The sequence below is a fragment of the Sturnira hondurensis genome, unplaced genomic scaffold, assembly GCF_014824575.4.
Source record: "Sturnira hondurensis isolate 20B ecotype Veracruz unplaced genomic scaffold, ASM1482457v3 Scaffold0001872, whole genome shotgun sequence".
Lineage (NCBI taxonomy): Eukaryota > Metazoa > Chordata > Mammalia > Chiroptera > Phyllostomidae > Sturnira > Sturnira hondurensis.
In genome coordinates, this window is record NW_028074503.1 from 22,613,316 (window position 1) to 22,628,571 (window position 15,256).

At 35.9% G+C, this 15,256-nt stretch overlaps 1 protein-coding gene across 2 annotated transcripts in view; it reads right to left on the minus strand.

The window, feature by feature from the left end:
- Window positions 1–15,256, minus strand: part of SMAD2 (SMAD family member 2) — a 78,003-nt gene that overhangs the window by 33,550 nt on the left and 29,197 nt on the right. For both annotated transcript variants that reach the window (XM_037033953.1, XM_037033959.1), the window contains exon 3: window positions 14,422–14,710. In XM_037033953.1, coding sequence (XP_036889848.1) covers window positions 14,422–14,657 — 236 coding nt within the window. In that variant the 5' untranslated portion in view covers window positions 14,658–14,710. The remainder of the gene's footprint in view (window positions 1–14,421; window positions 14,711–15,256) is intronic.

Below are 15,256 nucleotides of genomic sequence, written 5' to 3' on the forward strand. Positions count from 1 at the left end.
GAGTCAACACAGCTCTACCTGATACATAGTAACAAACACAGGGAGGCTGCCAAAATGAGGAGACAAAGAAATATGGCCCAATTGAAAGAACGGAACAAAACTCCAGAAAACACTAAACAAAATAGAGATAAGAAATCTACCAGATGCAGAGTTCAAAATACTGGTTATTAGGACACTCAAGGAACTCATCAAGTACTTCAACAACATAAAAAACAGCCAGGCAGAAATAAGGTTACATGAAGTGAAATAAAGAAAAATTTACAGGGTATCAACAGTGGAGTGGATGAATCCAAGAATCAAATCAATGACCTGGAACACAAGAAAAAAAATTCAATCAGAACAAGAAGAAAAAAAATTTTTTTAAATGAGTATAGACTAGGAAACCTCTGAACAACTTCAAACATACCAACATTCGAATCATAGGGGTGCTGAAAGAAGAGAAAGAGCAAGAAATTGAAAACGTATTTTAAAAAATGATGAAAGAAAACTTCCCTAACCTCGTGAAGTAAATAGACATGTAAGTCCAGGAAACAGAGAGAGTTCCGAACAAGCTGGACCCAAAGAGGACCAAGACACATCATAATTTAAATGCCAAAGGTTAAAGATAAATACAGAATCTTAAAAGCAACAAGAGAAAAGCACTTAGTTACTTACCTATGAGGGCATACCCATAAAACTATCAACTGATTTCTCAAAAGAAACTTTGTAGGCCAAGAAGGGACTGGCAAGAAGTATTCAAAGTGATGAAAAGCAAGGACCTGCAAATGACATTACTTTATCCAGCAAAACTATCATTTAGAATGGAAAGGCAGATAAAGTGCTTCCCAGATGAGGAAAAGCTAAAGGAGTTCATCATCATCAAACCGTCATTATATAAAATATGAAGAGGACTTATTTGAAAAAAGAGATAAAAACTATGACCATTAAAGTGGCAATAAAGTCAAATTATCAACAATTAAATCTAAAAAAACAAACTAAGCAAACGAGCACAACAGAAACAGAATCATAGATATGGGGCTCATTTAGATGGTTATCAATTGGAAAGGGGAAGGAGAAGAATGAGGGAAAAGGTGCAGGGATTAAGAAGTACGATTGGTAGGTACAGAACAGGTAGGGCGATGTTAAAAACACTACAGGAAATGGAGCGGCCAAAGAACTTATACACAGGAAATTGCCAGTGGGAACAGGGGTTACTGGGTGGAGGGCAAAGGAGTAAAAATTGGGACAACCGTAATAGCATAATAAAATATATTTTTTAAAAAGCATTTCTAGTTATTACAGCTTTGTTGATGCTACTATTCATAAATTTTCTTAATATTGCTTCATTTGTTTGCTATTAATATTTATGAAAATACAACCGATTTTTATACACTGAACCTATAAAGTATTTGCTTTAACAGTTGTTTTTGTAGATTTCTTAAGGTCAGGGTATCAAACTCATTTTTACCAGGGGCCACAATGGCTTTGCAGTTGCCTCCAAGAACCAAATGTAGAGCTCCTTGCCCCTAGTTAAGCAGTAGTTACATATACACAGTCCTAATATTACATTTGGCCCTTTGAAGGCAGCCGCGAGGCTGATGTGGCACCTAGTGAAAATGAGTCTGACACCCTGGCCTTAACATTTCTCACATAATGGTGTCATCTACAAAACTGAGTGTTTTGACCCATCCATCCTTTCAGATCTTTATGGCTTTTAAGGCTTTTATATTTTGTTTACCTGGCTCACTACACTGGTTAGATATTCCACTGAAAAAAATACAATGAACTGAGAATATAAGAGTGAACATTCTTATCCTGTTTCTGATCTTAGAGAAAGCTCAGTATTTTGTGATCAAGTATATTCTTTGCTGTATCTATTAAATGTCCTTTATCACACTGATGCAATACCACCTGGCCCTAGAATTTTCTTTGTGGGAAACATTTTATGAATTTAAGATTTCCTGTATTTATTTTTAGAGAGGGGAAGGGAGGGAGAAAGAGAGGAAGAATAACATCAATGTGTGGTTACCTCTCACACACCCTACTGGGGACCTGGCCAGCAACCCAGGCATGTGCCCTGACTGGAAATCAAACCAAGGACGCTCTGGTTCATAGGCTGGCACACAATCCACTGATCCACAGCAGCCAGGACTGAATTCAATTTGTTTAACTGATATATGGCTATCAAAATTTTCCATTTCTCCTTTCATCAGTTAGAATAACATTTTTAGAGAAATGTGATCTTTACAAATTCAATGACATAAAGTTATTTAAAATGTGTATATTACGCTTTTAATATCTGTAGAGTCTAGCACGATAACCCCTTTCACTTCTGACATGGGGAATTTATGTTTTTAACATAAATTCTCATTTCTTCTTCATCAAATAGGTGTTTATTGATATTACTGATCTAACAAATCTTTTAGCTCTGTTATCTCTGTTGTCTCTTTTCTAGTCATTAATTTCTGCTCTAATTTTTGTTACTTCTTCCTTCTACTCACTTTCTGTTCCTTTGATCTTTTTGTCTTCTCATCTCCTAGGTGAAGTCTTTAGGTAACTTTTCTAATATAATTAAAGTTATTAATTTCCATTTAAGCACTGCTTTAGGTACACCCCATATATTGGTATGTGTTGCTTCATTATCATTTTTAGTTTGAAATGTATTCTAATTTTTCTCATGGTCTCTTGTAAATAACCCATCGGTAAAGAACTGTGTTAATTTGAACTTGTTAATAGATGTCTTATTGGTACTGACTTCCAATTTTGTTTTATTGTTGACAGACAACATACTCTGTTGTTGGTTTCAACCCTGGTAAGGTTATCATGAGTACTTGAAAAGACTGTGCATTACTCTAATGACACTGAATTTAGTAGTCTATAAATATCAAATAGGTGGTTAACAGTATAATTTAAATATTTTATGTTTTCATTAATTTTTTTGGCCTACTTGAACTCCAACTATAATTGTACATTTGTAAATCTGACCCATTAATTCTATCATGTTTTACTACATGTATTTTGAAGCTTTTTTTATTAACCCGATACATTTATGGCTATGGTTTCTTGACGTCAGCACTTCAGAGATGTCATTTAACAATATTTTGATCCCTTTTCTTCTGACAAACACTAACCTATCATGTGTATCATTACTGTATGTAACATGTTGTTTTTCACTGGCTGCTTTCAAGATTTTCACTTTCCTTGGTTTGAATACAGTGCACCTAGGTGTGGTTTTCTTTCCACTTATTCTTCTTGAATTTAATGAGGGATGGGACCCCCCAACTTTTGATACTTGACTGCTGATAGTTTGAAGTCCCACAATGCCCTCATGTCTCAAATCTGAGCAAAGCTGATAAGAAAAGTCTACCTTTCCCCCTCCATTGCTCCCTTCCTTTGGTGTTGGAGGGAATTTCAAACCAGGCAGGCTTGGGAACACACGGAGGTGCAGGAACTGTCAACCCAGCCCCAAGTCTCCTGTCACTGCCTTCCCAACTCATTTTTGGACCAGCCTGAGAACCTGTCCTTCTTGTCCAAGAAAGCCTCATATGAACAATAATCCTTTTCATGCCCTCAGAGTATCTGTTTGGCTTTATCAGTCTCACATCAAAATCATATTTGGGGAGGGATCCATACTACATACAGCTTATGATGATTAAGTACTTCCTATGTATTAGGTATAGCACTCAGCCCTTACACATATGGAATCACTTAATGCCCCACCATCTCTACAAGTTAGGTATTGTAATCCCTATTTGACAAAGGAGGTAAAAGAAGCACAGTGACAAAGGAACAGGCCTAAGAGGCAGGGAGAGAGGCTGCAGTCTAATCAACACTATCAACACTATCCTCCCTGTTAGACAGTTACTAAAACTACTAAAAGGAAATAAGTAAAAACATAAAAGACAAAACTGAACAATAACTTTGGTATAGTATCCCAGATAAGTAAAACATTTAGAGAATGTGCTTAGTTATGAAAACTTGAGATTTCACTATAAGAGTTATTTCCTAAGGAAAAAGAATTTGGAGAAGTAAATTGGTAGAGCCACTCTCAAATTAAAATAGGGGCAGACAATAGAATTTTCATAGTCAGAGCCCTCCAAAAAGTAATACTCATTCTTCGTTGATTAGATACAGCTATTCTTAGAAGAAAAGGAAGGACCAGGTAATGATTGAAAGAAATTTTTACCTTTTCTTCCAAATTTTATGTTAAAAACATTACTTTGAGATCTCACTAGATGTTTCCACTGCCCCTGAAAAATAACATCTCCCACAAATAAAATAGCCCTACTATTAAAAAAGATTTAAATATCAATCCTAAAAATAGTTGCTAGAAATATTTCAAGTCCTTCCAAACACAGAAACTTTTTACTTAAAAAAAAGGGGGGCTATCATTAGGTTCAGAAATAATAAATTATGTAGCTGATGGATTTTCTAAGTTTATTTTAATATACATCCTATGCTTTGAACAATTAAAAAAAATAGTATCCTAAACAGCAAAAGAAATCCTAACCAAAAAAACATGTCATTGCAACATTTTAAATTAAATGCATAAAACAAGAATTGCAATACAGAACTCCATTCTGTAAAAACTCAATTTTTTAAATCATACTTTTTTGTGATGCTTGTATTTGGTTTTAGAGAAAGATTTTTTAACCTGCTAATTTTAAAAATTGGCATTCTACAAAATAAAAGTCAGCTCAGAGCTGTATAGGATTTGGAAGTTGACAATGTACTTTTTACATGGATGGAAAGGTTAAAATGTTTAGGTCAGGTACATGGACTAAAGTATTATTTACATCTGCTAAAGCAAACTATAAATTATATAACCCATTACATAAAAACTACACAGAAAAGTTCTTTTAAGTTAAATTTTATTCTTCATTATAAATTTTTGCTCAATATCTAACTGCCAACTTTCACTTCATCCTTAACATAAATATGCCTTCCTTTACCCTCTTTCCCCCTAGTGGCTTAACAAACCTGGAATAAACCAAGCTAGGGGGAAATTATGTCCTCTTACATATATATAAAGCCATAAAGATAAGCAAAGTTCATAAAAGAAAGAAATTTGGAATGAAGTTAATAAAAATCATGTATTTCATTTTTAATGTAAGCATTATTCACAATCAGAGTTCCGTAAGTGCCTCAAAACTACCATGTCACAGCACTTCCAACTATATCCCAAAGGCAAAGTTAAAATAATGCTGAGTTCTGAGAATAAAGACTCATCTGACAAGGAAAAAATAAGACGGTAATAGAAAACTTCAGTTATAATAAAATAGTCTCTAAAGCATCATTGGAAAATTTAACAAGTGTCATGGTCAAATATTTTGTCTTTACAGAAAATGTTTTATATATATTTTTAAATGGTACCTATTTCATGCAGATGCATGTAACACCCCTCCATTCTCTGCATATACTCCACCCAGCCCTAGCATCACTACATTTGAATTTCCCACTTTTCACAAAAATACAGCTTATTCAACAAGCTGGCTGTGGCAGGCTCCCTCCTCTCCCACATCACTACTCTAAATCTCATATCTACTATGTTCCTATCGAACTTCTTTCCTTCTTTCCGTATAAAATCTCAAAAAATAAAAATAAAAATAAAAATCCCAAGTCTGTTCTAAGTCATTCCCAGATATATGTATTAACAAATCATTTTTCAGAAATTAAAAATCTGCCCTGATGTAAATCAAAATTTTAGTCTCTCATTCAATTTTGCCAACTCTGCCTCCTTCAGGACTCTCGGCTGATCAAGCAGGGACAGAGGTGTTAGAGGGGAAGGGAAACAGCCTTGCAGGACTGACTTGACTGAAATCCGAAATGACAGTAATGGGGGGGGGTCTTGTGTAGGTCAGAAACTCCAATGATGCCTCTTACCTGCAGTTAGTTCCTGTTGCCGGAACCTCTCTGGCTGGTTGGCTTGGGTCACTCTGACTCTCCACAGAGGGCAACTTCAACTACCTTCAAGTCTACCTGGACCTCAGGAACTCTGAAGGTGCAGGCCACTCCCATTGTGCCCTTTCTTCATTCTACTGACTCGGGAGCAGCTCCACGTGGTAAAAGTCAGGACCAGTATTTACTCCCCAAACCTTTGCGCACACATCAAACTGAGAAGTCCCCCAAAGTCCCTCAATAAGGATGAGCAGAGGAGAAATGCCACAGCATGTATTGGGTTGGCCAAAAAGTTCCTGCTTTTTTCCCCGTAAAATAAGACACATTTTTCATTTTCATCAGTAACTTTATTGATTTGGATATTTTGAGTATGTCAGCTATCTCACACATATTAGAATGTTAACTGCTCTCAATTAATGACTTGATTTGATCACTATCAACTTCAACTGGTTTTCACAGACTGTGGAGCATCACCCAGTGAGAAACCTCCAACATGAAACTTTGCAAACCATTTCTCACACATTCGATCAGTCATAGCACCTTCTACATACACGGCACAAATCTTATTTTGTGTTTCAGTTGCGTTTTTACCTTTCTTGAAACAATAAAACATGTCAAAAATGTCGCTTATTTTCTTCCATCTTTAATATTTACTGGCTGCATATTCACCAGTTTTGATAATTTTTTAAATGCACACTGATACGACAACTATTACAATACAACCTAACAAAATTGTTTCAAATGAAGTTAAAGACAACTAAGCACTACTAGAGTCATCTTACAGAAAAAAATAAACCATCTTTTTGGCCAACCCAGTACTACAAAATTCTCATATGGGACCCCGTACACAAACTTTGTATTTTATTCATATGGCCTAGATGTCAGTGATCAGTTAAGCATAGTAATATCTGTATCAGGAAATCCTTTCTGCAAGCCATGAATGGATGGGATAGCACCTTAATTCTGAAAGCAGGTTACCTGCAATGTATTTTTCTCAGATTTGGAGTCTCTGAATAAATACTAAGAGTTCTCATTTTAACATTTTGCTACAATTCTACTTCCAGGTGAGAAAAAAGCATGTCCTTGCAGGCTGATGTTCCTGCTGCAGGAAGAAAAAGATGACAAAAAAGGGGCAAGATAATGAAGACAACCGAGAGCTATAAGGTAATGTGATACAGAAGAACTAAGGCTTGCAAGAGGAAATGAATTCTTCCAGGTGACTGACAACAGTCGGCCATTTCCTTCCCTGAGGTCATCTCCAACTTCTAGGTTTAAGCTTGGTCTGTAAAGAGAAATCTTACTGAATACAATGACAGAATAGAACTTTTGACAGTTACAAGAGTCTCCCCTCTCTGAGATGTCTGCCAGATTTTAATGCTGCAAAGCAACAGCGGTCTCAAAAGCCAAACTATGGAAAAGGTAGAAGGGAGGATTTCCTCAGTATTTGAGGGAGCAGGTGATGATGGTCTGCCGGGCTTTCAATAGAAATCCCAGGAGAGCCTTATTTGCAGAAAAGAGATGAGCTAGTAGTGGACTAAATCAAATTAAAATGGCACCTGAACCCCCAGGCAGCTCAATGCCTGACTGTATCAAGGTGATCAGCCTCTCTATCCACCGGATGTTAGGAAAGGTCAAACATACTTTGGAGAAAGCACTACTTGCAACACCTATAATTCTACTATATGTAATATATGACATACACAAATGATAACCAAAAAACATGAGTAAACAATAACAGAAGCAAACAAAGACTATAAAATAACTATTTAAAATATATTTTTAAAGTCTGGAAAATAGAAAAAAACGAAAAATTTATAACTGGAGATTTGAAATCTATAATATCAAAAGAACACACTAAAACTGAAATATATAAATGTGAAATTAAGAAATTAACAGATATGTTTAATGGCACAAAATAAGAGCATTAAACTCAAACTTAAGTCAATAGAAAATACACAAATTGAAAGAGGAAAAAATGAAAAGAACAGAGCATAAGAGACATGTGGTATCCATGCATTTTAAGCCAAGTAGGAGATAAGATTTAAGGCAACAGTGCTAGCCTGGTGTTTTACTATTATCTTCCACCCCCATCCTTTAGATGACGGTGGTACACTTACTTGTATCACCAGTGGGGGCCACAGAGCCCTGGAAACACTAATTATAACACAGGAAGGAGAAGTGAACAGTATGATTAAATGTTGTCCCCAGTAATTATGATCTTCCCAGAATGTGGTTAGTAATGTTAAGAATGGTGTGGGCAAGCTGGAATGTTTCCTGATAAGACTGGAATTAGACCAAGGGTGCTAGAAAAATAAAAGATGGTTGTAATTTTTAAAATGCCCACTATTTTAGCTAGGTTGATAAATGAATTTATTTAAAGTCAATACATTACAATAATGAAACAAGAAAACTGGGAATGTTGCTTATTGTGTTAGGTGTTAAATGTTAAATTTATAGAGATTAGTTAATCTGGGTATAAGTCAGCAACTTTATATAAAGGAACAAAGGTCCTAGGGCAGGTGGGTATTTTAGTGATAAGGTAAATAATGAACATGTTGATTCAGAACATATCATACACATAAAAGGGCTTTGAATATCAGGGTCCCGGAGCAGGGGCACCCTCAAAAAAATCTAACTATAAATGTAGCCTCCAGATAAAGGATAAAGTTTCTAGCAAAGTGTTTTTTAAACTGTGTTTCACAGGACCCTGGACCTCATCAGAAGTGCCTTTTACAACTTAAACACAGAACATAGAGAAAATGACAAATCAGATGCTGAGACTGACAAAAGCGTGTAGCTATTACCCAGTATCTTTAAGTTCTAATTTAAATTCATAAAAATTTCATTATTCTGACTAATCAATTTCATAAATAAATATTACACATTTGATTAAACTAAATTATAAACTCTGTATTAACACAATGATGCCTGGCAGAAACTTTTTCTAAGCATAGATAGATAATACAGTTTAATGGGAGTTCTTTTAGAAAAACTGGAAGAAAATGAAGATAGGATATCTATGAAATTTCAAATAAATCATATTCATAGCTATAATGCATTACAGTTTACAAATCTCACATTATTTCAAAAACCCCCAAAATATACTGCAAAAATAATACCACCCCCTTTCACAGATGAGGAAATACGTAATCAAATGCCCAGAGTCATCACATGCCCAGGATTCACACTCATCAGTACTGGAGAAGCTGACTCAAAAACAGGCTATCAACCTTAAATTTCAAGAGTTCCTCCCACCATAGTGCTCCAAACATATGATATACACAGAGATACATACAGACACATCATCTGTATCTATGTATAAATGAGAGAATTATTTTTACTCTCTTCTGACATAATGAAAAGGCACTAGTTTAAGAAGAATCGAAGGACACTAGTTTGAGTTTGAAAATGTTTCTCATTAGCTCTTCTTGGGTTATCCAGAGACATAAAAGGGTAGGAATGTGAAGTTAGAAACAAAAGCTGACAATCTACATGAAGTTTACTTTAATTACTCTGATATTTAAAAATTTAGAAGACGGAAAACAAAGTCCTAATGTCAGTGACAGTATTAAGAAGAAACAAACAATATGTAAGACACTAGTTATACAATTACTTCTGAAGAGAAAAATTAGGTAGCCAGTCCTGTGACAACACAGGTGAGAGAGAGATGCTTTTAACCTCTGGTGGATTTCTGAGTATGTTTTTAAAGAATGTACTTCTTTTTAAAGGCTAAAACAAATATAGACACAGATATAGTGCTACCTCTCATCGTTAATTCCTTCCCGAACTCATGAGGGGCGCTGAAACCAAGGAGTACTGAGACCGACGAGTACCTGAGGATGAAGCATTTTCTCTTGCAATGGTGGCGTCGTGACTCCTAAGTTTCAGAAAGTGCGGCGAGTCCCAAGCAAGCGCCAAGTGCTGAAACTTTTTTTTTCATCAAAATGCAACGAGTACAGGTTTTGATGAGTTCTGAAGCCGACACATACCGAGATATGACTACATGTATATTTTTCAAAGAATGTTTTTAAGAAAATAAAAACATAATTGTTCTTACTTGAAAAGGTTAAAAAAGTAAAGACTAGTCTAAGTTGTCCAAAAGTACTATTTAAACATTTTATTGTGTTTCCTATAAAAGTAAATCATATTTTTATATATAAATATTAGGGAAAAATTTTAGGTCATCCATAAATAAACACTATTATTAATAATCTGGTGTATTTCTCTCTACTTTTCATGATTGTGTTAACACTTTTAGAGATATGCTTTATCAAGTCAAAAAAAATTTGTTTCTAATTTGTTAACATGCATACTGAATTTTAGAGAAAGCTCTTTCTATATCCATCAGGACGATCAGAGTTCTTACATATGAAGTCCCTCACATGAACACTTTCTGTAGTTGAATCAATCACACTTGCGTTTTTGCAGTAGTAAACCGTGTAATCGCAATTTTGTGGTTTTGTTCTGAATAATTCTAGTTTCTGATATTTTATTTATATTTTTATATCTAGTTTTATAAGTAAGACTGGTATAAAATTTTCTTTTACTATTCACACTCAATTCTGATAATAAAATGTGTTGGGTAAGTTTCCTTTATTATTAGAGTTAAGGAAACTATAGGTTAGGGTTGGATTTTTCCTAATTCTTTGCTATTACAAACAATACTGAAATCAATCAGAAATCTTGTCCATATTCCTGACTGTTTTCCTCAAGATTACATGGTCAAAGTACCACTTTAGGAAAGCCATTATAACCTATTTTTATGAAATCAATTCCTACACATTTACACAGAACAAGTATAAGATTGCTGTCTTAGACCCCACAGGCCCTTGCTTTTAATGTTACAGCATGTCCATCCCCACTGCAGTCTCCATTTTTGTTGATTGTACATAATACGCACTGGAAGCCATTTTTCTTCTGACTCCTTACCTAAATCAGCTGCCATTACAGTTTAACAACTGAGAGTCATCCATTCTTCTTCAGTCTTGAAAATGTTTGATACGCAAAAATGTTCATGAAACTTTTTAACTATTCAGCTCATTGCAGCTTGAGATTAAGTTCTACCCACGAGTCGCTTTGTGTCACCACATACAACAGTGGGAAGGAAGCAGTGACATGTATGTGTAATTACAGTTTCCGCCCCTTTGGAGACAAAGCCATGAGAGCAGAGTAATGATGTCAGGGTGGGCGGAGGGGCATACGGCCAGAACTACGTTTCTGCCCTAAGTGCGGTCCCCTCTAACGCCCGGAGGTGAGGGCTGAGGGAAGAAATGCTGTTCAGAGTCAGTGAAACAGATACTTTAACAGAAAACATTTGCCATACTTTTAAGTTAAGAAATTTATATTTCATGTTCTTCATCAAATTTAACTTGTCTGTATTTTTCAGGTTTGTAAAACTTTAAGGTATTTTATTAAAAATTTACTTGCAATTTTAAGTACACAAACTTACATTAAATCCACTTACCACTGTATTTTAAATAATTTTGTTTAAACTATGGCTTGGATTTATCCACAATGGACCTTTTCCATTTCATTCCCCACCTTTTACAGTCTACATAATTAAGAGTTGACTGAATCTTTAAAGACATTTAGTAGTCAAGAAATGATTAATCATCTGACATGATGTAACTATTTTACTACTAATAAAAAATACACTGCACTAAACTATAGTGTAAGAAGCTTAAGTTTTTGGATAGACCCAAACAATAATAACAAATCTGCATTTCTTACAATATTAAAAAAAATCAAAGTTAGACAAGCAAGTTTCTAAGCTTCAAGGAACGTTTGATAGTAAAAAAGAATAAGGTAACAGACAACCACCACTTCACTTTCATTGGGTAAAAGGGTAGAAAATAACTTTCTCACGATGAAATAGTCCAAGAACATGAAAAAGTCTCTAACAGGCTATAATAACAAGGGGAATGGAAAGTAAGGAAAAGAAATCTGGCTAAGCTGACCTCCACAGCTTAAATACCAGTATCTGTGATCTTAATCAACAGGGTGCTACCTACTGTGCCTTCTTAAAGGACAGAACTGCACAGCCCTTCTATCAGGCTCTGCTGTCAGAAATTTCACCCCAATAGCAGTTCAAGCCTTAGATGAAGCTGTGCGAAAACACGGCTCTACGTCTTCGTGAATCACACCCCTCTGTTAAGGGAGAGAACATACACCGGTTCTGCTCTTGATGGTCTCACAACCATTTTCCTCACTGCGACCAGACACTCTGCTTCAAATCTACCTGATTTATGAGCCTTCTTTAACTAAAACTCTTCAATGCATCTCTACCCTCATCCAGTCATGCTTGCGTGCGGTGTAACCTCCCCAGCCAAGCACGATGCGGCTCCTCACACCTACAAAGCAGCACTCCTGGGGAGTCCCACCTCCCACTTTACATTCCCAGGACACACGTGAACTTAGAACCCTCACCAGTCCTCCCCCACTGCCACAATGTCAATATCACAGTGCTACTCTGGATGAACTGGGCTTCTCCAACTAAATTCCTCCCTTACATCCACCAAGATTCAGTCCAGGCACCAATTTTCCACAAGCCACAAGGCAGGAAAAAAGTTCCTCTCCTTCAGTCATAACTCCCTAAGCAAACACCTTTCCTAACACCTACTGTATCTTATAAAAATTATCTTCTTTACTTTTTAAAGTGTATCCCCCTTAATAGAAAGTAAGAACTCAGTGCAGAAACTGTATTTTCACTCCAATGAGGAAGAGCCTGTCATACATGTAGGCTCTTGCTGACAAATGTTTACTGAATGGAAACGCTGGGCACTACACAATGAAAAACTAACAAATAAACCTTCACTTATTCTTAGCCAATTCATTAACAAGACCTACCGGTGTACTTCCAAAACACACGCTAAATGCATCCACTCAAGGTCTGCAGAGCCGCCACACCCGCCCAGCCCGCAGCCTCTCCCGCAGACTACCTTAACGGCCTCCTGCTTTTCCGACCGCCCTGCTGCCAGACCCACCGTTCACTCTAACACATACACACCCTACAGTCTCCACCACTACGCCTCCAGCAGCCAGAGATGTCTTTGTAAAAGCAAATATTTAAAAAACCTTTAAAAGTGGATTTAAATTTTAGAAGTCCATTAAAATCCTTACTTGCTTTCTATTACACTTAGACTAAAATTTAAACTCCCACAGTGCCCTACAATGCCCTCTATGATCTGACTCCTCCCAAATTCTATACTCATTTTGTATTACCCCAACTCTATTGGGCTCCATTACACTAAGCTATCTTCCCACTCAGAGTCTTTATACTGGCTCTTGCCTCTGCCTAGAAGACTCTAACCCAACCTAGCTTGGTACTCTCCGAGCTTAACTTAAACATCACATTCCAATTCAAAGCAGCGTTTTTATGCCTCAGTCACTGTCTTCTTTGCACTCATTACCATCTCAAATTTTATTAATTTGTCCACTTGTCTAGTGTATACATCCATCCTTTGTGAGGGCAGGAATTTGGTGTTCTGTTCATCACTGTATCCCCACATGCCTAGAAACAGTACCTTGCACCCATCAGGCACCCATAATCATTTGTAAAACAAAAGAATAAACCAAGAAAAGTCATTCTTACTTAAGATATACATGAAACAAAGTAAAATAAACGAATAATTAATCTACCGAACAAGGCAGGAAACATTCAACCATTAGTATCTGCAAGTAGGTTGGGTGTTACCAGATCTATTATCAACAAGCATCCAGAGTGAACTTCCCAAAGTTCACTGGAAACATGCCACGTGGAATGTTTTCATGTGCTATATGCGTGTGCTAGCCCTCGTGTATGACACTAGGAATGACCCCTTTCATACAGACACTCCAAAAAACTCTGGAAATGTACCAAAAAATAATGAAATTCTTAAAAACTGCTTGCCACATTATTTAAAAACATTTCTGACAGTGATACTCATCTATAGATGATTACAGATTTAATTATAGATTAAATATAAATTTACACCAATAAAACTCAACCTCCTAAGTAAGAGGTCCTTCCTATACAAGAGGCAGGTCTTCAAGACAGGTGTGACTACCTGTAGCATCCAAGAAGCTGCCTCACATACTACACTTTCTTAGAAGTAATGTTCCAACTCAAACAAAAAATATATAAAACTCATCACAACACCAGCAGCCTCTTCTGCCTGACGTTTTAACCAAGGGAGGAGAAAACTATCATTACTGCACTAGAAAAACACTGAAGCTTTATTCAAACGTCATTCAATCACAGAAATTAGATAACATACAAGGAAACATTTAGGCAACAAAGGCAAATGAAGACTGAAGATAAAAATACCATCAAAGTATTTTATTTTGCTTGATTAAACCTCACTGTCAAAGAAATTGACTTGTAAAATAAACAAGTCTAGAGAGGAAAACAAAATGAATACAACAGGCTAAAAATAGCTATACTATTTTAATAATCAATATTTACAGGTGACTCGAAAGTAACAAAATCTCGGTAACTTTCCTTTGGATTCCTTTACGCAGTTTTCAACGGGCTGACCATCAAGCTTCTGCTCTAACAACACTTACCTCGGGATGGTGACACATTTAGTATTACAGTTTTGGGTGGTGATGGCTTTCTCAAGCTCATCTAATCGTCCTGTTTTCTTTAGCTTCTTCACCAAACTTTTAACTGCCTTCTCACACCACTTTTCTTCCTGTCCATTCTGCTCTCCTCCACCTGCTCCTCCAGATCCACCAGCTGATTTCTTCCATCCCAGCAGTCTCTTCACAACTGGTGGAGTGAATGGCAAGATGGACGACATGTTCTTGCCAAAGGCAGCAATTCACACTAAGAAAATATCCTCCTTTATCTAACCTAGAAAAGATATGGAAAAGGGAATTTAGGGGCTAGCTAACTTTAAAATCAAGAAATAATTTCAACATGGCATCGGAAGCAAATACAAAATGAGATAGGAATTCAAATTATTACTTTCACAACAGACTTTCAAAAGTTCTCTTCTTTACCCACAAAATATCTTTACTAATTTAAACAAATTGTGGAAATAAATCCTTTTACAAAAAAGACAATGTTATAAGTGGATAGAGAAATTCTGCAAGTAAAATCTTTATCAAAATTGGACCAGTTTATCACTATCAATACTACTTTAAGTTTTACCAATGTCAATTAAAATATTTTCACCAAAAGTAAAGCTTTTCTCACTTTGTAGAACTTCAATCTAATTACCAAAACACTTAAAAAATCCACTCTGTCAAAATTTTATATTTTCATAACTGACTTGGTATCATAAAACAAAATCTAAAGTTATAAGAAGAAAAAAGGAATCAAGTGTGAAGTAAATAACAATAAAGAAACAAAAGTAAGTAGAATCTTTGGAGAAAAGGTTTGGTTCACTTTTACATC